General features: G+C 53.0%; 2 protein-coding genes across 2 annotated transcripts in view; both read left to right on the top strand.

Moving 5' to 3' along the window:
• LOC123369116 (zinc finger protein 850-like) overlaps window positions 1-13804 on the top strand; it is a 23961-nt gene extending 10157 nt beyond the window's left edge. Inside the window, exons 5-7 of the mRNA XM_045014477.1 lie at window positions 4173-4356; window positions 7475-8698; window positions 12672-13804. Of these exons, the coding sequence (XP_044870412.1) occupies window positions 4173-4356; window positions 7475-8698; window positions 12672-13582 (2319 nt within the window). The 3' untranslated portion in view covers window positions 13583-13804. The remainder of the gene's footprint in view (window positions 1-4172; window positions 4357-7474; window positions 8699-12671) is intronic.
• Window positions 13589-22047, top strand: ZNF768 (zinc finger protein 768). The gene is made up of 3 exons (XM_045014476.1): window positions 13589-13624; window positions 14981-15190; window positions 19956-22047. Exons 1-3 carry the CDS (start codon window positions 13589-13591, stop codon window positions 21258-21260), a joined length of 1551 nt encoding a protein of 516 aa, XP_044870411.1. The 3' UTR covers window positions 21261-22047.

Here is a 22047-nt window from a genome sequence, read left to right as displayed (position 1 = left end):
TGCTGCACAGACAACTGTACAGCGTAAGCTCATGAAAATCACCCCCTCCCTCAATGGGGAGGAAGATCTGCACAGCTTTTTGCCCCCCAGTTATGAAATGCACAAACTGGAGAAAACAAACACAAGTTTATTACCTACGAAGGATAGATTGTAAGCGATTATAAGGGCTAGCAAACAGATCAAAGCATGGGTCACTTGCTGGAGGATTCTCTGCACCTTGAAGTCTTTAAACCACAAGCTGAGGATTTCAATACCTCAGACATAGGTCAGGGTTTGTTACAGGAGTCGGTGGTGAGATTCTGTGGCCTGCGTTGTGCAGGAGGAGGAGATCATAATGGTCTCTTCTGACCTTAAAGTCTATGAGATTACTGAGCAAATAAAACAAACACGCAAACTAAGCTTAATACACTAAAGAAACTGGCTACAAGCAGTAATTTCTCACCCTAAATGTTGTTTTAAGCAGGTTGCAGAGTTTCTTGAACTTTCAGAACGTCTCTTTCTTGCAGCTTAGAACTCCACATATTCCATTCACAGGCCAGACACCTTCTAGCCTGGGTCCAGTACTTTCTTCCCCCAATCACATGTAGGTGTTTTCAGCAGTCATCCTGGGCGGGGTATCAGTGAAGAACCGACCAAGATTAACTCACTTCCCTGCCGTAAATAGGATTTACATATGGCGGGAATATATATTTACATATGGTGGGAATCCTTTTTGTTTCCCAGTTTGGTCCCTAGCCCCTATTAGTGGAAAAATACTAGCAGGCCAAGATGACCTACTCCAGGTGACAATGATCACATGACCCTGCAGTGTCAAAGCAGCATCCCAGGAAGCTTCTTAGGAAGGTAGGAGATTAGCATCTTCAGAGTCCTGTTGTTCTCCCTAACGGCCCATCCAGGCTGATTGCCTACTGTCTGGTGGGCGTTCCCCAGGTGTAAACACAGTTGTAATTGTTATAGTCAACATTCATAACTTCAGATACAGAAATGATACATGCATACAAACAGGATAATCACTCAGTACATCATAACCTTTCCAATGATACCTCACATGACCCATCTTGCATAAAACATACCTTAGTTATGCCATATTCCTATAACAATATCTCTAAGAAGAATATGGGTTGCAGTGTCACAGATGTATTATAGTAGCATCTAGGAGCCCCAGTCATGAGTCAATACCCCATTATGCAGGTGCTGCACCAACACAGGATGTGGGGGGAATCATATTGGGGAAGCATCAGTAAGCACCTCTGGCATTTCCACATTTTCTGTTATTATTTCTCCCCCTCATTGAGTAATGGGCCTACCTGTCCTTGGTCTTCCTCTTGCTCCTAACATATTTGTGGAATGTTTTCTTGTTACCTTTTATGTCCCTAGCTAGTTTGATCTCCTTGGCTTTTTCTAATTTTGTCCCTACATACTTGTGTTATTTGTTTATCTTCATTCTTTGTAATTTGACCGAGTTTCCACTTTCTGTAGGACTCTTGATTTTTAGATCATTGAAGATCTCTTGGTTAAGCCAAGGTGGTCTCTTGCCATCCTTCCTATCTTTCCTACACAATGGGATAGTTTGCTCTTGTGCCCATTGTGCTATTAGCCAGGATGGGTAAGGAATGGTGTCCCTAGACTCTGGTTGTCAGAGGGTGGAGATGGATGGTGGGAGACAGATCACTTGATCATTACCTGTTAGTTTCACTCCCTCTGGGGCACCTGGCATTGGCCACTGTTGGCCGACAAGGATACTGGGCTAGATGGACCTTTGGTCTGACCCAGTATGGCCGTTCTTATGTTCTCATGCCCTTAATAACGTCTCTTTGAAAAACTGCCAACCATCTTCTATTATTTTTCCCCTTAGACTTGCTTCCCATGGGATCTTACCTACCAACTCCCTGATTTTTCTAAAGGCTGCCTTCTTGAAATCCATTGTCTTTATTGTGCTGTTCTCCCTCCTACCATTCCTTAGAATCATGAACTCTACCATTTCATGATCACTTTCACCCAAGCTGCCTTCCACTTTCAAATTCTCAACCAGTTCCTCTCTATTTGTCAAAAATCAAATCTAGACCAGCATCTCCCCTGGTAGCTGTCTCCACGTTCTGAAATAAAAAATTGCTTCCAATACATTCCAATAATTTATTGGATAATCTGTGCCCTGCTGTGTTATTTTCCCAAAAGATGTCTGGGTAGTTGAAGTCCCCCATCACCACCAAGTCCTGTGCTTTGGATGTTTTTGTTAGTTGTTTAAAAAAAGCCTCATCCACCTCTTCTTCCTGGTTAGGTGGTCTGTAGTAGACCCCTACCATGACCTCACCCTTGTTTTTTTACCCCTTTTATCCTTTACCCAGAGAATTTCATCAAGTCTATCTCTTATTTCTATCTCAACCGCAGTCCAAGCGTATACATTTTTACTACATAAGGCAACACATCCTCCCATTTTTCCCCGCCTAGTCTTCCTGAGCAAGCTGTACCCTTCTATACCAATATTCCACTCATGTGTATTATCCCACCAAGTCTCTGTGATGCCAACTATGTCATAGTTGTGTTTATTTACTAGCATTTTGAGTTCTTCCTGCTTATTCCCCATACTTCTTGCATTCATATACAGACATCTAAGATACTGATTTGATTTCCCCCGCTCCAGTTCTGCCTTGTCTCTTCCTTATCCCTCCTGTAAAAGCCCATGCTCCCCCCAAATCCCAAACCTTCTCCCAGGTCTCCATGTTTTTTATTTACCCGTGGGCTTTGGTCACCTGACAGCTTCAAACCTAGTTTAAAACCCTCCTCACTTGGTTAGCCAGTCTCTAGCCAAATATGCTCTTCCCCTTCCTTGATAGGTGAACTCCATCTCTGCTTAGCAGCCCTTCTTCCTGGAACAGCATCTGTGGTCAAGGAAGCTGAAGCCCTCCTGGCGACACCATCTTCGCAGCCAGGCATTCACCTCCAGGATGCATCTGTCCCTGCCTGGGCCCCTACCCTTGACCGGAAAGATAGAAGAGACAGGAGCCCCCAGCTCCTTCACCCTCACTCCCCAACCCACAGGGGCTGCAGGGCATGTTGATCCCTCTTGGGAGTGGGGGAGTGGTGTGGGGCCAGAGTAAGTAGGGAGCCTGCCTTAGCGACAACCACACTGCATCGCCAAACAGGAGCTGCCGGAGGTAAATGATACCCGGTGGGAGGCTGCACCCCAACCCCCAGCCCCTCCTGGAGCCAGCACCCCCAAACCCCCTCCTGCACCCCAAGCCCCAGCCCTGAGCCCCCTCTCAAAGCCAGCACCCCCAAACCAGCCCTGAGCCCCCTCCTGGAGCCAGCACCCCAAGCCCCAGCCCTGAGCCAGCACCCCCAAACCAGCCCTGAGCCCCCTCCTGGAGCCAGCACCCCCAAACCAGCCCTGAGCCCCCTCCTGGAGCCAACACCCCATTCTCCCTCCTGCACCTCAAACCCCAGCCCTGACCCCCCCTCCCAGAGCCAGCACACCCACCCCCTCATGCACTCAACACTCTGACCCAGCACCCTATAACCCCTCCTGCAACCCAACCACCCACTCCAGCCCTGACCCCCGCCCAGAGCCAGCACCCTATACCTCCTCCTGCAACCCCACCCCCTGCCCCAGCCCTGACCCCCATCCCAGAGCCAACATGCTGTACCCCTTCCTGCACCCCAATACTCTGCCTCAGACCAGAGCCCCCTGCTGCACCCAAACTCCCTCCGAGAGCTTGCACCCTCACCCCCTCCTGCACCCCAACCCCTGGCTCAATCCAAACACCCCTCCCACACTGCAAACCCCCCAGCCCAGAGCCCACACCCCCTCCCACACCATTTATCCCCTGCTCCAGCCCAGTGAAAGTGAGTGAGGGTGGGGGAGAGCCAGTGGGGTGGGGCTTTGGGGAAGGGGTGGGAATAGATCCTGGGTTGCCTTTAAATTCAAAAAGTGATCTTGGGCGTAAACAGGTTGGAGATCAGTGTCCTGCACACTAACCAGTCCCCTGCCAGGCCGGCCCCTCCCATGCTCCCACAGTTAAGGACACAGCTCTCCACCCTGATCATGAATATGCAGCAGACGGTGGCTCTGAAATCTCCCCCACACCTCAGTAAATGACCAACCCTGCCCATGGTGCATTGCAAAGGGAGACTCCATTTCCCAGAGTCCCCTGCAAGGGGGACTGCACTAAACGTGGGACAGGCTCCCAGCCCCAGCCCGTTCCCACCCCCTTAGTTCCTGCCCCAGCAGCCCTGGGGACTGGGGCTGGAGCAGCCGGCGCTCCCTGGTGGGTCCCCCTGGGGGGCTTTTGGAGGAGACGCCGAGGCCGCTCTGCAGGGACGTCATGCAGGAGAATGACAAGACCTCAATCTCGCTGGGTGAGCAGCGGCTGCCCTTGGGGATCAGGGGGATCGGAGGTGCCCCCGGGGGAGGCTTCGGTTCAGGATTCCTCCCCACCCCCTTAGGTTCCTGAGGGAACTGCCCCCGGAACCCCACCACCCCATAGGATAGAGGCAGTGGGGCCAGCTGCCCCTCCCACACCCCCAAGTGCTGAGCTCTGCCTCTCAGTCCCCACCAGCAACAGCTGGAGACCCCTCCCCTGTCTCCAAGAGATCCCTAAATCTCCGCAATCCCCTGCCCTCCCTGAGCAGCAGCATCTCCCTTAGGGTGACCAGACAGCAAGTGTGAAAAATCAGGATGGAAGTGGGGGAGTAATAGGAGCCTATATAAGAAAAAGACCCAAAAATCCAGACTGTCCCTATAAAATCGGGACATCTGGTCACCCTAATCTCCCTGAACATTGTCCCCTCCCATACACACACATCCATCACCCAAGTTCTCTTTCCATCCACACAGGGAGGAGAAGAAGTGTGTGCAGGTGGCGGGGTGAGAGGATGGGTGTGCATGGTGAGGGGGGGGGTACACACACATGTGCAAGCAGGGCCAGGCCGGGGGTGCATGTGCAGGGAAGGATGGGAGAGGTGCTGCTAGACCCCATCTCTGTGGCTACGGGGAGTGTCATGGGGATGCACTCACCCCCCAAGCACCCTTTGGGGTCAGGACACGACAGGGATTCATCTAGCTTCAGCACCCCCTTTTGTCGGCTGATCTGGCTTTGCCACAGTGTTGTCCTGGGTGACTCAGCCCTCAAGCCAGGTCACACTTCAAGTTTAGTGCTCTTCCGGGATATCCAAATCCAGCTGTAACTGGTCAGGCCCCACGCTGGTCTCTTCACAGTCCCTTCACCCACTTCCCCCTGGTCCCACAGCAAAATCATAAAAATGGAAGTCTATCCCCCTGCGCTGAGGTGGGACCAAGTAAACCTAGACCATCCCTGACAGGGGTTTGTCCAGCCTGTTCTTAAAAACCTCCAATAATGGGGACTCCACAACATGTTGCCTCTGAATTATCCATAGAGTTAGAAAGTTTTCCCTTATATCTAACCTAAAGCTCCCTTGCTGCAGATTAAGCCCATTGCATCTTGTCCTACCTTCAGTTGATCACTGTCCTCTTTATAACAGAACTTGACATATTTTAAGACTGTTATCATGTCCCCCTCTCAGTCTTCTTTTCTCAAGACTGAACAAGCCCAGTTTTTTTAAAACCTTTCTTCATAGGTGAGGTTTTCTGAACCTTTTACTGTTTTTGTTCGTGTTCTCTGGACTCTCTTCAGAGTCCAAAGGACAGCATCTTTCCTAAAATGTGGTGCCCAGACTGCGCCACAGTTCTCCAGCTGGGGTGTCCCCCAGTGCCGAGTAGAGCAGGACAGTTACCTCCTGTGTCTTACATACAACACTCCTGTTAATACACCCCAAAGTCCTTCCAAATGAAACAGTACCTAGCAAAATCACACTCTTCTTTCACAGCGGAGCAGATCCTGGGGCTTCTCCCTGGGCCGCCTCCATAGAACTCAAAACTACGAACAAAATTAAACACTCCCAAAGCATTTCTCACCCCTCGCCACACTTGGGCCTCTCATCTCTCCAGGACTCCTCGTCAGTTCCCTGTTTCTCTTGTGGAATGCTGGCCACAGGACGGCATCCCTGGAGCCGGGCCCCACCACAGGAATGGAATTGAACTGAAATGGCATGGCTTGGCTTGGCTTGGCTCGGCTTGGCTCGGCTCACCTCTGCTCTACATCAAGCCCCTCACTGTGTTCTCTTAAGCCTTTCTATTATGAGACCCAGGTGTTCACCATACTAAGACCCAACCCCATTATTGCCACTGCCTCAGGCTGGGATGCCATTAATTACGGCACAGGTGGAGCTGGGCCCATTTCCCCTTAAGGAGGCCAGTCACCCTGGCACTCTAGGCCCCTTCTCTATGGGTACAGAGGAATTGGGGAGGTGCGCACTCTAGGCTAGGGTGACCAGATAGCAAGTGTGAAAAATCGGGACGGGGGTGGGGGGTAATAGGTGCCCATATAAGAAAAAGCCCTGAATATTGGGACTGTCCCTATAAAATCAGGGTATCTGGTCACCCTACTCTAGGCCCCGTCTCTATGGTTACAGCAGAGCTGGGGAGATGCACATTCTAGGCCCCATCTCTTTGGAAACAGGGGAGCCAGGGAAGTGCATGCTCTAGATAGAGTCTCTATGGTTATGGTTGAGCCTGGAAGATGTACACTCTAAGCTGGGTCTCTATGGTTACTGGCAGGACAGGAAGATTTTGGGGTTAGGGTTGGGAATATGCGCTCTAAGCCCTGGCTCTGTGGTTACAGGTGGGCCAAAGAGACGATCGTCCCGATATTTGGGTGGTTGTCCTGCATCCCGACCGATGTTTGGTTGGGACGCAGTTTGTCCCAATATTTCGCTCCACCGGCAGCAGTGGGTTTTTTTGCTCCGCTGGCGGACCCTCCCCCATGTGTCCCATATTTTCTTCATCTCATCTGGTCACCCTATTCTAGGCCCATCTCTGTGGTTACAGGCGGGCTAGAAAGACGTGTTCTCTAGACCCCATCTCTATGGTTACAGGAGTGCATGGAGACTTACATTCTAGGCCATGTCCCTCTGGCTAGGTATTACGTTGTGCATGGTGGGGAGCCAAAGGGAGTGAAGTCAGGGAAACCTTGAGAGGGGACTACAGAGAGAGGGGAGAATCCCTTTTTAAAATTATTATTTTTGAGGGGATTTTATATTCATTGTCTTGTTTGCATAATTGTATGGAAATTAGGGGATTGGCTCATTTGCGTAAACCCTCCAGATTTCTGAGCCTGCAGCCACAACATCCTATATAGACAGCAGGAGGGGGCAGCAGGAGTGGGGGTGGTATAAATTATGCTTATGGGCAGGGTAGATGCTTTCCACTGATGCCCAGGCCTATAACAACTCAGATGATTCACTGGGCATAGCCAGGATCTTCCCAACCAGGGTGAGGGAAGGGTTTGGGGGTTTCACTTCCTGCCCATCAGGTTTTCTGCTCTGTGAGAAACCCCTTTGCTGCCCCTTCTCTCCCCAGCAGGGAACGAGCCCCGGCTGGATTCTCTCTGTCTCCCAGCAGGTTCCAGGACCAAGAATAGGAATCCCCAGCAAGAAGAGCCTGCGGGGGCGGAACTGCAAGGGATGCCCCAGAGTCCTGAGCAGGGAGATGCTGGCCAAAGCCAGGGAAGGAGAGGACAGCAGCAGGGAGAGACAGAGGGAGAACCCACTGATGAAGAATGTTCTAAGAAGCTCCTTGGCTTGCAAAGAATCTGCACAGCAGAGAGACCCTATAAGTGCCCTGAATGCGGGAAAAGCTTCACCCAGAGCTCTATGCTCATCCGCCACGAGAGATCCCACACGGGAGAAAAACCCTACACATGCTCTGTGTGCGGGAAGAGTTTTAGTCAGAGGTCCAATCACATGCAGCATCAGAGGATCCACACGGGGGAGCGACCCTATAAATGCACTGACTGTGGGAAGAGCTTCTCTCTGAGCTCCCGCCTGCTCCAGCATCAGATGGTGCATACTGGAGAGCGGCCTTACAAATGCCCTGACTGTGGGAAGAGCTTCAACCAGAAGTCGAATCTGAAGCAGCACCAGAGAATCCACACAGGGGAGCGACCATACCGACGCCCTGATTATGGAGAAAGCCACTCTCTGAGCCCACCCCAGGGGATCCATAAAGTAGAGAGACCCTATAAGTGTCCCCAGTGTGGAAAATGCTTCCGTGTGAGCTCGCACCTTATTAGACACCAAGTCACCCACACAGGAGAGCGACCCTATAAATGCTCCATCTGCGGAAGAAGCTTCTCCCTGAGCTCTCACCTCATCCGGCACCGGATAGTCCACACAGAGGATAAACCCTACGTCTGCACTGAGTGTGGGAAGAAGTTTAGCCTGAGCTCCAGGCTCGATAGGCACCTGAGAACCCACACGGGAGAGAGACCCTATAAATGCCCCAACTGCGGGAGCGGCTTCGTCGACAGCTCTGCTCTTATTAAGCACCAGCGGATTCACACTGGGGAGAGACCCTATACCTGCCCTGAATGTGGGAAGAGCTTTGGTCGGAGCTCGTACCTTATCACCCATCAGAGAACCCATACGGGAGAGAGACCCTATAAATGCCCCGACTGCGGGAAAAGCTTTGTCGGCAGCTCTGATCTTAATAAACACCAGCGCACCCACACGGGAGAGCGCCCCTACAACTGCCCTGAATGTGGGAAGAGCTTCAGCCGGAGCTCAAACCTCATTGCCCATCAGAGAATCCACACGCGTTCCTTCAGTCCTGCTCAGGGATGTGGTTAGGGAGATTTTGAATGTTGGCATTAAACATTTTGGGGGGGGGAGTATTTATTTGATCACTTGGCTCCTATGTAGCCTCATATTTCCAAACCCTGCTAGTGCCTTGTTCATCCTGTGTTACACTCTGTGTTTTAATACGGCTAAATGTAAATGTATACATCTGGGAACAAAAAGCGTCAGCCAGACTTACAAGATGGGGGACTGTCCTGGGAAGCAGGGACTCTGAAAAAGATTTGGGAGTTATATTAGATAATCAGCTGAAGATGAGCTCGCCCTGTGACGCTGTAGCCAAAAGATCTAATCCAATCCTGGGATGCATAAACAGGGGACTCTCGAGTGGGAGTAGAGAAGTTATTTTACCTTTTGTATTTGGCACTTTTTCAACCACTGCTGGAATCCTGTGTCCAGTTCTGATACCTACAATTCCAGAAGGATGTTGCTAAATTGGAGAGTGGTCAGAGAAGAGCCGCAAGAATGATTAAAGGATTGGAAAGCCTAATGGTGGCAGACTCAAGGAGCTTAATCTATTTAGCTGAACAAAGAGAAGATTCTGAGGTGACTTGATCACAGTCTGTAAGTAACTCCATAGGGAAAAATATTTAATAATGGGCTCTTCAGTCTAGCAGAGAAAGATCTAACACTAGCCAGTGGCTGGAAGTTGAAGCCAGACAAATTCAGACTGGAAATAAGGCATCATTTTTTAATGGTGAGAGTAATTAACCATTGGAGAACTGGCCAAGGGTTGTGGTGGATTCTCCATCACTGACAATTTTTAAATCAAGATGGGGTGTTTTCCTGAAAGTTCTGCTCTAGGGATTATTTTGGGGAAGCTCTCTGGCCTGTGCGAAACAGGAGGTCAGACTGGATGACCACAATGGCTTTAGAATCTATGAATCCACATAAAGCCTTGGAAGGAATAGATTTTTAGTCAGTAAATGTCAATTTCAGCATGCACACACAAACCAACGACCAAATATTTCCAGTGATAATCAACATTTACAGATAGGCAGAGTAAGAAAAATGCTGCTTTAGAACTTCTTGGAGTCCAAATGCAGTGACTGGAAATAAGCCTGTTACAAATGGACTAGTGAATGAATCGTAAAAACAGGTAGGATTTGGTGATGTCAGGATATTGACTTTGTATATTTTGACATGTGATGCTGACAATTTGGTTTTAATGGTTTATAAAACCTAAATTTTTTTAAATCTCAACATCGGCTATAATTAAATAATTATCTGACCCTCCTCACTTAATTTCCGGCAACTGTGAAAATTTAAAGAGAGAAAAATAAATGCTTAAAAATAAACATTGATATTATCTGTTGAAATTATTTTTTAAAATTCTGCTAAACCTAGTTTTATATACACCTCTACCCCGATATAACGTGACCCGATATAACACAAATTTGGATATAACGCAGTAAAGCGGTGCTGGGGGGGGCGGGGCCACGCACTCTGGTGGATCAGAGCAAGTTTGATATAACGTGGTAAGATTTTTTAACTCCCGAGGACAGCGTTATATTTGGTTAGAGGTGTGTGTATGTATCTGTATGTATGTATGTGTGTGTGTGTGTATATATATATATATATATATAGTACCTATTGAAGAGACAGGCCCTTTTTTTAATATATAAAAGCTCTTTGGAACAGGGCCTGTCTCTTCAATACGTACAATGCCTAGCACAATGGGATCCCACACTTGATTGGTCCCTCTGGGTGTAACCAGGCTGGAAACATTAAAATAACAAAAATGTCCATGTTTTGATTTATAAAATGCTTTTGCAGCCTTTCTTTGAGAAGCTCTGACACCTCTCTCGTTTGTAGCAGAGTTCTGAAATTCGGCAGAGGGAAAGCCCTTGGGCTAGAGAACTGCCTTTTCTTTGTCCTGGAAAGTCTGCTCCAGTTTGGCAGAGATATCAATTGTTAACAGTTACCAATTCTGTTCTCTCGCTTGGGTTCCTCCAGAAAGTGGTGAGAGGTTGCTGGAATAACACCCGAACTCAACCATTGTAAAGAGCCAGGCCTGTCCTGCTGCAGCACATGCTACTGGACATATGTGGGAACTGCTGGCATGGAAGGGAGTGGGGGACACACAGAGCCCCTGGCATGAGGGAGAAGGAGGGAGTCCCTGAAATAGAGGGGTTGGGAGGGTGGCACACAGGGAACTTCAGTGAGGGAATGACAGGAAAGGAGCCCCTGATGTGTGCAGTGAGTAGGGCCTGCTGGAGAAACAGATGTGTGCAATCTTGCGGTGGAGAAAGTACTAGCATGGGACTGGGTATTCCTGGACCTTGAGGGAGTCATTCCCTTCTCTGCGCCTCTTTCCCTCTCCCACCTTGTGTCTGCCTTGGGCAGGCCTGTCTCTTGGCTAGGACTGCTGTGGTAAAGTTCTTCCTCTGAAATGTGTTGCCTTTCAAGTCCATTGAGCGTGCCTTGATGGTCTTGTGGCACAGGAGATCCTAAACTACTGTCTCTACCTCGCTCGTCTTTCGGGTCCCCTCTCACTCCTCCCCTCTCTAGGCTAACCAGCCTCTGGCTTTCCAGTCTCACTCCATATGACAGTCTGTCCTGGCTGCTGATCATTCTCGGTGCCCAACCCTGCCCCCTGCGCCTCCCTGCACCCACCAGGCTAGTGGAGAGATTTGTAGATCTTAAAGCCACAAAGGACTATTGGGATCATCTAGTCTGACCTCCCGTATAACACAGGTCAGAGACCGGCCCAGAATTAATTCCTGCTTGAGCCAGAGCAGATCTTTCAGCAAAACAGACTGTCTTGAACAAAGGTAACAGCTCCCCGCCCCTTCATGAATATTCAAGAGGGGGTGGGTCTGAAATCTCCAGCACGCCCCAAACAAACAGCCAACTCTGGTGCACTGCAAAGGGAGACTCCATTTCCCAGAGCCCTTTGCAAAGGGGGCTAAAAGCAGCACAAGACCCACCACCATCCTAGTCCGATCCTAAAGTAGTTCCTGCCCCAGCCCTAGTGGTGGGGACCGTGGCCACAGAGGCAGGTGCTGAGCAGGGTCCACTTCCCTCCTGGTTCCAGGCGCCGGTGGGGCTCGAGGCGGGGGCTCCCGGGAGGAGTGGGGGCTCCTGGACAAGGGCAGAGGCGGCTCTAGGGCAGAGGTGGCTCTACAGGGACGTCATGCAGGAGAATTACCAGACTCTGATCTCGCTGGGTGAGGCGCCGCTGCCCCTCGGGGATCGGGAGCTCCACGGGCTTTGATGGACCCGGGGCAGCTTCGGCTCAGGGCTCTTCCCCGCTTAGATTTCTGGGGGATCAGCCCTGCAGCCCCAGCAGCACAGGGACCTGTGCCCCCAGCAGAGAGCAGGGCTGGGGTTAAAATCAATGAGCTGTTCTCCCTACCGAGACCTCGGGGGGGGGGAGAATTTCACCGAGCCCCATCTCACCTGTTTCCTTCCCCTGAGCAGGATTCCCCGACCCAGCCGCGATCCCCCACATGGAGCGAGGGGAAGAGCCGAGGGTCCCAGATCTCCAGGGCTCCCCGGGAAGGGAGACCCCGAGAGGTGCCCACACAGGTGAGGGATGAGCAACACCGGCTCAGAGACCGTCCCAGAGTGAAGGGAAAAGTTCGGATCCCAGCAAAGCTGCAGGGAGCCCCCCAGTTCTGTCTCATCTCAGTATCGTCCCCAGCAGGTCCCTGTCCTCACGGCAGCTGTTACTCCCAGATCCCACCCCTGGCAGGAGCCCTCCCCTCCCCCAGCCTTTCTCTGAGGGCTCAGCTGGGATGTTGGGGCAGCCCCAGCCCCTCCTCTCCCCCTGGGAAAGGGTTTGGGGGATTCGCTTCCTGCCCATCAGGTTTTCTGCTCAGCGACAGACCCCTTTGCTGCCCCCTCTCGCCCCAGCACAGGGAACGAGCCCCGGCTGGATTCTCTCTCTCTCTCTCCAGCAGGTGCCGGGATGATGAGTGGGAACTTTGAGGAGATCCCCCAGTGAGAAGAGCTTGCAGGAGCGGAGCTGCCCAGGATGTCCCAGAGCCCCGAGCGGGGAGACACCGATGGGACAGAACAGCAATGGAGAGCCTCCCCAACAGGGAAACTGAGTCAATCCAGAGCTGGTGTCGAAGCTGAATATGACATGGTGTCTCGGGGAACCCAGGCAGGGGAGAGAGCGAATACGTGCCCCAAGTGTGGGAAAAGCTTCCCTTGGAGCTCCCGGCTCCTCCGACACCAGAGATCCCACACCGGGGAGCGCCCCTACCAGTGCCCTGACTGTGGGAAGGGCTTCGGCGAGAGCTCGGCCCTGATCCAGCACCAGCGCACCCACACCGGGGAGCGCCCTTACAGCTGCAGTGTGTGCGGGAAGAGTTTCAGCCTGAGCTCCCACCTGATCCGCCACCAGCGCACCCACACGGGGGAGCGCCCCTACCAATGCCCCGACTGCGGGAAGGGCTTCCTGCAGCTCTCCCAGCTCACCCTGCACTGCCGGACCCACACGGGAGAGAGACCCTATAAATGCCCTGACTGCGGGAAAGGCTTCAGTGAGATCCCCAACCTGCACCGGCACCAGCGCAGCCACACGGGGGAGCGGCCCTATAAATGCTCCGACTGCGGGAAGGGCTTTGCTCAGAGCTGCCACCTCCTGCAGCACCAGCGCACCCACACAGGGGAGCGGCCCTACAGGTGCCCCTGTGGGAGGGGTTTTGTCCGGAGCTCCCAGCTGATCCGGCACCGGACAGTTCATACAGGGGAGAAACCGTACAAATGTCCCATCTGCGAGAAATGCTTCACTCAAGGATCCACCCTGGCCAGCCATCTGCGGATCCACACCAGGGAGAGACCCTTCAAATGCCCCCAGTGCGGGAAGAACTTTGTTCGGAGCTCCCACCTTATTACACACCGGAGAACCCATACAGCATAGAACGCCATGCGCACACACCCCCATACGTGTCCCAGCCCTGGGGTGTGTGTTAGCCAAGGTTCATCCCCTAAAACACCCCTTAAAGCCCACACATGTGGCTCCTTCCATACATGTTCCCTCCTGCGCAGAGGTACAGCTAAGGCACATTCAACATTTTTAGGGGCCTCATTTATTTCAGCAACCGCTTGGATTGAATCCCTTGATTTCCAGCCAGACTGCTAGTGCCTTTTTGAGCCATGTGTGTGTGGGGGGGGTGGTTTCAGAGAGGACCATGGAGTTCAGATGCCCCCTCTGTTAATTTTAATGGGGGTTGGATCACCCATTCCCTTAGGCATAAAAGGTGGCAATAAGGCATACATTTTTAACAGAGCAATTAACCAATGGAACAGTTTACCATGGGTCATGGTGGATTCTCCATTCCTGGCAATTTTTAAACCAGGAGTGGAGGCTTTCCTACAAGCTCTGCTCTAGGAATGATTTTGAGCAAGTTCTCTGGTCTGTGCCATACAGGAGGTCAGACTAGATCAGTGGTTTTCAAACTGCGGGTCGCAACCTGGTACTGGGTCACGGAATGTTAGGCACTGGGTTGCGGCGGCTCTGGTCAGCACCGGCGACCTGGGCCGTTAAAAGTCCCATTGGCGGTGCTGCCTGGCTAAGGTCCCTACATGTTCTGACACCGCACTGTGCCCCAGAAGCAGCCAGCACAGGTCCAGCTCCTAGGCAGGGGGGCCACAGGGCTCCACGCGCTGCCTCCACCCTGAGCACTGGCTCTGCATTCTCATTGGCCGGTTCCCGGCCAATGGGAGCTGTGGGAGGTGGTGCCTGCAGGTGAGAGCCGCATGATGCCCCTTGCGCGCCTCCACCTAGGAGCCAGACTTGCTGCTGTCTGCTTCCAGGGTGCAGCACGGTTCGCGGTGCCAGGACAGGCAGGAAGCCTGCCTTAGCACCCCCACTGCGCCGCTGATCGGGAGCCACCCGAGGTAAGCCCATGCACCAATCCCTTGCCGCAGCCCCAGCCCTAGATGCTATGTATCTATTGAACAGACTGTAAGTTCACCTTCACCTCTGCCTCCACCTCCCCTGGCGCACCGCCGCGTCCTGCTTCTCCCTCCTCCCTCCCAGTGCTTGCGCCGCGAAACAGCTGATTCGCGCAGATGGGAGGGAGGGGGGAGGAGAGGAAATGCAGCGGGGCCGGGGTGGGGATTTGGGGAAGGGGTCCAATAGGGGGAGGGAGGGGGCGGAGTTGGGGCAGGGACTTTGGGGAAGGGGTTGGAATGGGAGTGGGGAAAGGGTGAGGGTGGGGCCAGGGGCGGAGGGGTGCGAGTACCCACCGGCACAAGGGGAAAGTTGGCATCTATGGGACAGGACCCCAGCCCCCTCCATTCCCACTCTACTTAGTCCCTGCTGGGGACTGGGGCAACGTTGCAGGGTCCCTTGGGGTTCCAGGTGCTGGTGGGGTTCGAGGAGGTGGCCGTGTATTTCTCCCGGGAGGAGTGGGGGCTCCTGGACGAAGGGCAGAGGCAGCTCTACAGGGACGTCATGCAGGAGAATTACCAGACTCTGATCTCGCTGGGTGAGGCACCGCTGCCCCTTGGGGATCAGGAGCTGGTGGGGCTCTGACACATGCACAGCTGACTGACTGCCAGCCCCCCTGCTCTAGCCCAGAGTCCTGGCTCCTAGCTGCTCCTCCATGTGTGCGTGATGAGACGTAAGCTTAAGGCTCAATTTCCTATTCATTCATGAATGCATCGTCATGGCAACAGAGATCACATCCCTATGACTTGTTACTAGGTATATTACGGTAGCATGTGCAGGGTCATCATCTCCCCCCCCACACACACACACACACCCCTCTGAGATTGTGCAGGCCATGGAGGTAGACTCGGGACTCCTGGATTGTATTCCTGGCTCTGCCATTGACACACTATGTGACCTTGCCAAAGTCCTTTCCCCTCCCTCTGTGTAGATCATAAGCTCGTCCTGTTGGGGATGGTCTCTCACTGTTTCTGCACAAGGCTTAGCACAGTGGGGTTGGAGCCTTTAGGTGCTACATAAGACAAGTTTGCTGCTCTTCTCATTGCCTGGACTGAACTGGCCTTTCCTTGGAATCCACTGGAAATGGAGTTTCACGCCTGGAAACTATTTACTTTTAAAAATGTTATTTGGATTGCGCTTAGCACTTTGTTTACCTGCATAGAATCATAGAATATCAGGGTTGGAAGGGACCTCAGGAGGTATCTAGTCCAACCCCCTGCTCAAAGCAGAACCAATCCCCAACTAAATCATCCCAGCCAGGGCTTTGTCAAGCCGGGCCTTAAAAACCTCCCTAGGTAACCCATTCCAGTGCCTCACCACCCTCCTAGTGAAAAAGTTTTTCCTAATATCCATCCTAAACCTCCCCCACTGCAACTTGAGACCATTACTCCTTGTTCTGTCATCTGGTACCACTGAGAACAGTCTAGCACCATCCTCTTTGGAACCCCCTTTCAGGTAGTTGAAAGCAGCTATCAAATCCCCCCTCATTCTTCTCTTCTGCAGACTAAATAACCCCAGTTCCCTCAGCCTCTCCTCATAAGTCATGTGCTCCAGCCCCCTGATCATTTTTGTTACCTTCCGCTGGACTCTCTCCAATTTTTCCACATCCTTCTTGTAGTGTGGGGCCCAAAACTGGACACAGTAGTCCAGATGAGGCCTCACCAGTGCTGAATAGAGGGGAATGATCACGTTCCTCAATCTGCATTAACACTGTGCAGCTGGATTGTGCTATGTGATTGATATTTTAATAGCAATAATCATTCAAAATATTAATCATTGTTAGTAGTTTCAGCAGTTACACTTTTGTGTTTCTAGTATAGCACTTCCTGTTTCTCCTGCAACATTAGATTTTAATTCTAAATTGGGGGTGGGGGCGGTTGATTTTTTTGTTGTTGTTGTTTATACCCAAGTTTACTCTTTGGGATCATGCGACTTTTAGGTTGACCAATTTCCTGGTTTGATGTCAAAACCTCTTCAGTTTCCTTTGATCCACCAATGGGGATTGCCCATTGCAACTGTTACTTTGCCTCTCTAACCAGCACCGTCATCCTTTTTCACATCACTTGTGTGTCAAACTTCGATCCGAAATAGTCATCACAGGCCAAATTTTTAAGGGTTGAAAATACCTAGATGCTTTTGAAAATCCTACTAGTCACCTAAATACCTTTTAAAAATCTGGCTCTAAGGGCACTATTCTATCTTGTATGAAATCCTTCTCAGAGGCAAATTTCTACTGTAATTTTTACTGAATATAGGTATACAATCCCGAGATAGATTGGAGGTGTCAATCTTTAAAAAATTATGAGTTTTACACCTGAAAAGCATGACATTTAAATAAATACATATATTTGGGGGTCTTCTCCAACTTGTCAAGGTCATTTTGAATTCTAATTCTGTCCTCCAAAGTGCTTGCAACCCCTCCCCCTTGGTGCCAGCTACACATTTTATAAGCCTACTCTCCACTCCATTATCCAAGAAGTCATTAATGAAAATATTGACTAGTACCAGACCCAGGACTGACCTCTGAGGGGACCCTTCTAGATCCACCCTCCCAGTCTGACAGTGAACCATTGGTAACTATTCTTTAAGTATGGTCCTTCAACCACATTTCATCTAGATCGCATTTCTTTAGTTTGTTTATGAGAATGTCATGTGGGACTGTTTAAAAAGCCTTGCTAAAATCAAGGTATCTCATATCTACTCCTTCCCTGCTAACCACTAGGCCAGTAACCCTGTCAAATAAAGAAAATGAGTTGGTTTACGTGGTTTGTTCTTGACAAACCCAAGCTGGCTATTCTTTATAACCCGATTATCCTCCAGGTGCTTACAAATTCTCTTTCCAGCTATTGAAGTGAGGCTGACTGGTCTATAATTCCTGGGTCTTCTTTGTTCCTCTTTATAGAGAGTTAGGGTGAGATTTTCAAAGGTTTAGGCTCCATTTGCAATTCCCAAAACTTCCGCCAAACCCTTTAGGCACCTAAACAAACTCAGCAGCTACATTTTCAGGGTAAAAGTTCCTTAGATGCCTAAGCTTCTGCCTTTGAGCATGACACTGCTGCCTTATCCTAGGCATTTGGCTGCCAATCTCCCACAGCGAATCACAAAGCTGGGAAGATGAGGGGTGTCAATGCTCATCTTTAGGGCCCTACCAAATTCACAGTTCATTTTGGTAAATTTCACGGTCACAGCATTTAAAAAATCTTGAATGTCATGGTTTGAGATATTGAAATCTTAAATGTCACAGTCTTGTAACTGTGGGGGTCCTGACCAGAAAGAGGGTCAGGTGGGGGGTTTGTGGAATTGCCACCCTTGTTTCTGCGCTGCCTTCAGAGCTGGGCGGCTAGAGAGAGGCAGCTGCTGGCCAGGCACCTAGGCCTGAAGACAGCGCTGCTGCCAGCAGCAGTGGAGAAGTAAGGGTGGCAGTACCCAGGTTCAATTTCCTCCCTTGGGCAGAAGGGGAGAAAGGATTTGAACAGGGGTTTCCGCAGCCCTGCTGAACGCTTTCACCCCTGGGCTAAAAGTTATAAAGTGGGCACCAATCCTTCCTCCTCTAGCTGTTTGTGCTTAGATCAGTCTCACAAGAAACAGCTGAGGCACCTAAGCCCCCTGGCCCCAGGAGAGGGGTTCCCGTTTGTGGATTGCCAGGCAGAGCGTGGTGCCTACCTGCTGTGGGGATTTAGGCACTGAACTGGCTGAGTGGATGGGGCTTAGCACCCGCCCCTCTGTTCGGCTTCTCCCATTGGCTGGTTTAGGCAGCTCCCTGCCAGCATGCTGGCTTTTGTGGATCCTGCTCTGAGGCGCCTCTCTCCCCAGGCATTGCATAGGGAACCCGGGCAGCTCGCTCAGGATCTGTGACTCACAGGGTGTCCCTGGGAATTTCTCGGTGCCCAAAAGCGAGGCGGGGTGACACTGAGCATTCAGCGCCCAAGTCCCTGAGTGAATCTAGCCCTAAGGCCTCCTCACTGCTACAAAAGGGGATTATTGTTTTCTTGTGTTGAACTTGGGGTAACCAGAGGCAGATCAAGATCTCCAGGGGCCCTGGGCCGGAGCAAGGGAGGGGGCCCTGGCGCTGGAACCATGGCCCTGCCCCACGCCTGTGGCCCTGCCCATAGGCCCACCCCATTCTGCCCCTTGTCCAGCCTGCGTTCTGCCCATGGCCCCACCCTGGTTCTGCCCCTTCCCCACAGCCCTGCCCCCGCTCGCTCCTAACTGGCGTCTGCCCCCACTATGGCACTAAGACTGGAGAAGCTCTGCTCCCACACCAGCCCTGGGGCTGCGGTGGGGACCGAGAGCTCCTCCAGCCCTCAGGCTGCGGTGGGAGGGGAGGGAGATTTTTCTGGGGGCCCCCGGGCATGGGCCCCATTGTCCCATGCAGTAAGCTGCCATTGGGGGTAAGGAAGGTTCAGGAGCTTTTCTGAGCTAACCATACAGCGAGGACAAGGCACTTCGGGTTTAGCAGTGAGGGAAAGGCCTGAGCAAACATCTCTGCAATAAGATCAAGGGGCCACATCCTCATATGCTTGTGACAAAGCAGAGAAGGGCAAAGTTTGTTTTGAAAACTGGATCCCTGTGTGTAGCCGTGCCAAGGGAGGGGACAATGGATAAGGAACAATGGTCGATTGTCTGCCTAGTGGCTTGTGGTTAAAAGGTATTGGTAAGTTCGGCACATCCTGTTCCCAATGCTTTAGGCTGGTTGCAGTGCTCTGTGCACATTAAATGTTTGTTTACTACAGAAACTTTCTAATGTACAAAGGGACGAGACTAATACAGAAATATCACCACCCCCCTTCCTCTGTTCCCTGAGGGGTTTTAGAGGCAATCGCCCGGCCCTGGACGCTGGAGAATGCTTTTGCAAAACAGACACATCCCTTTCTTTATGTGTGTCTCCATTTAACACAGAGATTTCACAGGGGGTCGCACAGTGTGACCTCTAGCTATCACAAAGGGCCCCCCCCCACCCCCAGGACCAGGAGAGGGGGAAAGAGGAGAGGTAGCAACATTGTGACAAGCCCACCCCTGTCTGGCACACCCGGCTACCCCCGGACCAGATAATGGGGAAAGGCGGAGGCAGCAAACAGGGTAGCACCAGAAAAACCCCAAACCGCGCATCGCTGGTCGTAGCCAAGTGGAAGGGCAGCAGCGTGTAGCATTGCACCGGCCAGCTGGGGACGCCAAAGCCCCAGGGATCTCCCGGTATTTTGCGGGGTGGGGGGGGGGAGTTTCAAACCCCCCTCACGCCGTGGGGAAGGCGACCGGGCTAGGAGGCAGCGTGCTGGGCAGGGAAGGGTTAAGCCCAGGGCTTCCCCACCCCAGAGCACATGGGGCCGGGCTGCAATAGCGCAGGGACCTTCCTGTCCCAGCCCCGCCGGGCGGGGCGCGGAGATCCCGGGCCGGGGGGGCGGCGCAGCAGCCGGGGCAGGAGATCGCTGCCCGGAGGCAGCGGCCGCAGGGCCGGGGGCCGGGATCGGAGCCGAACTGGGATCGGAGAGACCCCGCCCCCCAGCTCCGGGGCAGCCCGGGGGTGTCTGCAGCTGAGCCAGGCGGGGACCCCGCACCCAGCCCGCTGCGCTTTCGGGGCAGCCCCGGCCCCTCCTCTCCCCCGCGGGGCCGGGTGGGGGGGTTCGCTCCTGCCCCTCGGGGTCTCCCTCCCTTGGCCAGGCGCAGGGAAGGGGCCGGGCTGCATTTCGCCCCCCAGCAGCCCCCAGGGCGCAGGCGGGGAGCCCCCGGGAGCAGGGCCTGCAGAGCGGAGCTGCCTGGGGGGGGACACGCGCAGGGAGCCCCCATGGGCGACGCGCTGACCATCTGCCCCGACTGCGGGAAGAGCTTCCGCCAGTACTCGTACCTGGTCACCCACCGGCGCGTCCACACCGGGGAGCGGCCCTACAGCTGCGCCCAGTGCGGCCGGGGCTTCTCCCAGCACTCCAGCCTCATCCGGCACCGCCGCACCCACACGGGCGAGAGACCCTACCGGTGCCCCGACTGCGGCAAGGCCTTCGCCCTCAGCGCCTCCCTCCTGACCCACCAGCGCACCCACACCGGGGAGCGCCCCTACAGCTGCGCCCAGTGCGGAAGGGGGTTCAGCCAGCGCTCGGCTCTGGTCACCCACCAGCGCACCCACACCGGGGAGAGACCCTATGAATGCCCTGACTGTGGGAAGAGCTTTGCCATCCGCTCCCACTGCACCGCTCACCAGAGGACCCACGGGGATCCGGGCGAGGAGCCCCCCTACCGGTGCCCCCAGTGTGGGGAGGGCTTCCGGCTCCGTGCCCACTTCCTGCATCACCGGCGCAGCCATGCAGGGGGCAAACCCCATCACTGCCCCGACTGCGGGAAAGGATTCTCCCGCAGCTTCCTGCTCAAGATGCACCAGCGGATCCATACCGGAGAGCGGCCCTACCCCTGCCCCGACTGTGGGCGCCGCTTCCGGCAGACCTCCCACCTCACCCACCACCGGGCCACTCACACCGGAGAGCGGCCCTACCGCTGCAGCCACTGCGGGGATGCCTTCCCCTGCAGCTCGGAGCTCTACCTGCACTACCGAAGCCACACCGGGGAGCGGCCCTACCAGTGCCATGACTGTGGGCGCAGCTACACCACCAACGGCAGCTTGCGGCGGCACCGTGCCAGCCACGCCGTGGGCTAGGGGGTGCAGCCAGCTCGGCCCATAGGCACCCTCCTGGGCAAGGTGCTGCATCTTCCTAGCTCTAGGCATGGCCTTTCTGGCTGTTTGCTGGGTGGCTTGTACTGGGGAAGAGAGCTAGGGATGGGTTATAGGGAGCTAGAGGTGGATCATACCAGTAGAGAGAAGGAACACAGGGTGGGATCGATGGGTCATACAGGTGTAGAGCTGGGTCATACCTGTTAGAATGTGAAAAGCAGCTCCACTCCACTTACCCCTGGTCCTGATGTTGAAGTTTTCAAAATGTGTATGTATTTTTCCAAGCACCTTGAAATAGTGTGTGAATGTATCTATTTGTTCTTAGATGCAGAACTGTGTTCTATGGCTCAATATAACAATCGGCCAACCCACAAATTGTGCAGGTAGGAGGTGTGATGTTGCTAGGCACTGGCGGCTGCCATCTGGTGACAATCACAGACCTCCTTAGTGCCACTGGCTCCCACATGGAGTAGAGGGAGCCACCGAGACAGGAAGTGACTGCCAGGAGACGTGGTGGGTCAGAGCTGAGCTGGTTGCAAACCCGAGCATTAGGAGATCAGCGTGGGTTGGAGTCAGCAAGCCAAGAGAAGGAGATGGGAGCATGATTCTGAGAGGAAGCAGAGAGACAGAGCTTCTTGGTCACAGAGCCCACTGTGGGGGCAAAGGTGGGGACTATGCTGCAGGGAACCTGCCTGCTGATTGTTTTCTGCGGTGTATCGGGAAACAGGGTACTGTGGGCATTCTTTGTAAATAAACACCATCACACCTGGAA

The sequence above is a fragment of the Mauremys mutica genome, chromosome 4, assembly GCF_020497125.1.
Source record: "Mauremys mutica isolate MM-2020 ecotype Southern chromosome 4, ASM2049712v1, whole genome shotgun sequence".
Classification (NCBI taxonomy): Eukaryota; Metazoa; Chordata; order Testudines; family Geoemydidae; genus Mauremys; species Mauremys mutica.
The sequence above is the reverse complement of the archived record's forward strand: the minus strand, read 5'-3'. Positions and strand labels throughout refer to the sequence as shown.

Bases quoted from the DNA above. Each gene is read 5' to 3' on its own strand.
- ZNF768 (XM_045014476.1), top strand. From the start codon at position 13,589: ATGCGCACACACCCCCATACGTGTCCCAGCCCTGGG. The intron at 13,625-14,980 runs GTGTGTGTTAGC...CACTCTACTTAG, and splicing joins ATACGTGTCCCAGCCCTGGG to TCCCTGCTGGGGACTGGGGC. The intron at 15,191-19,955 runs GTGGGGCTCTGA...GGGCTGCAATAG, and splicing joins CCCTTGGGGATCAGGAGCTG to CGCAGGGACCTTCCTGTCCC.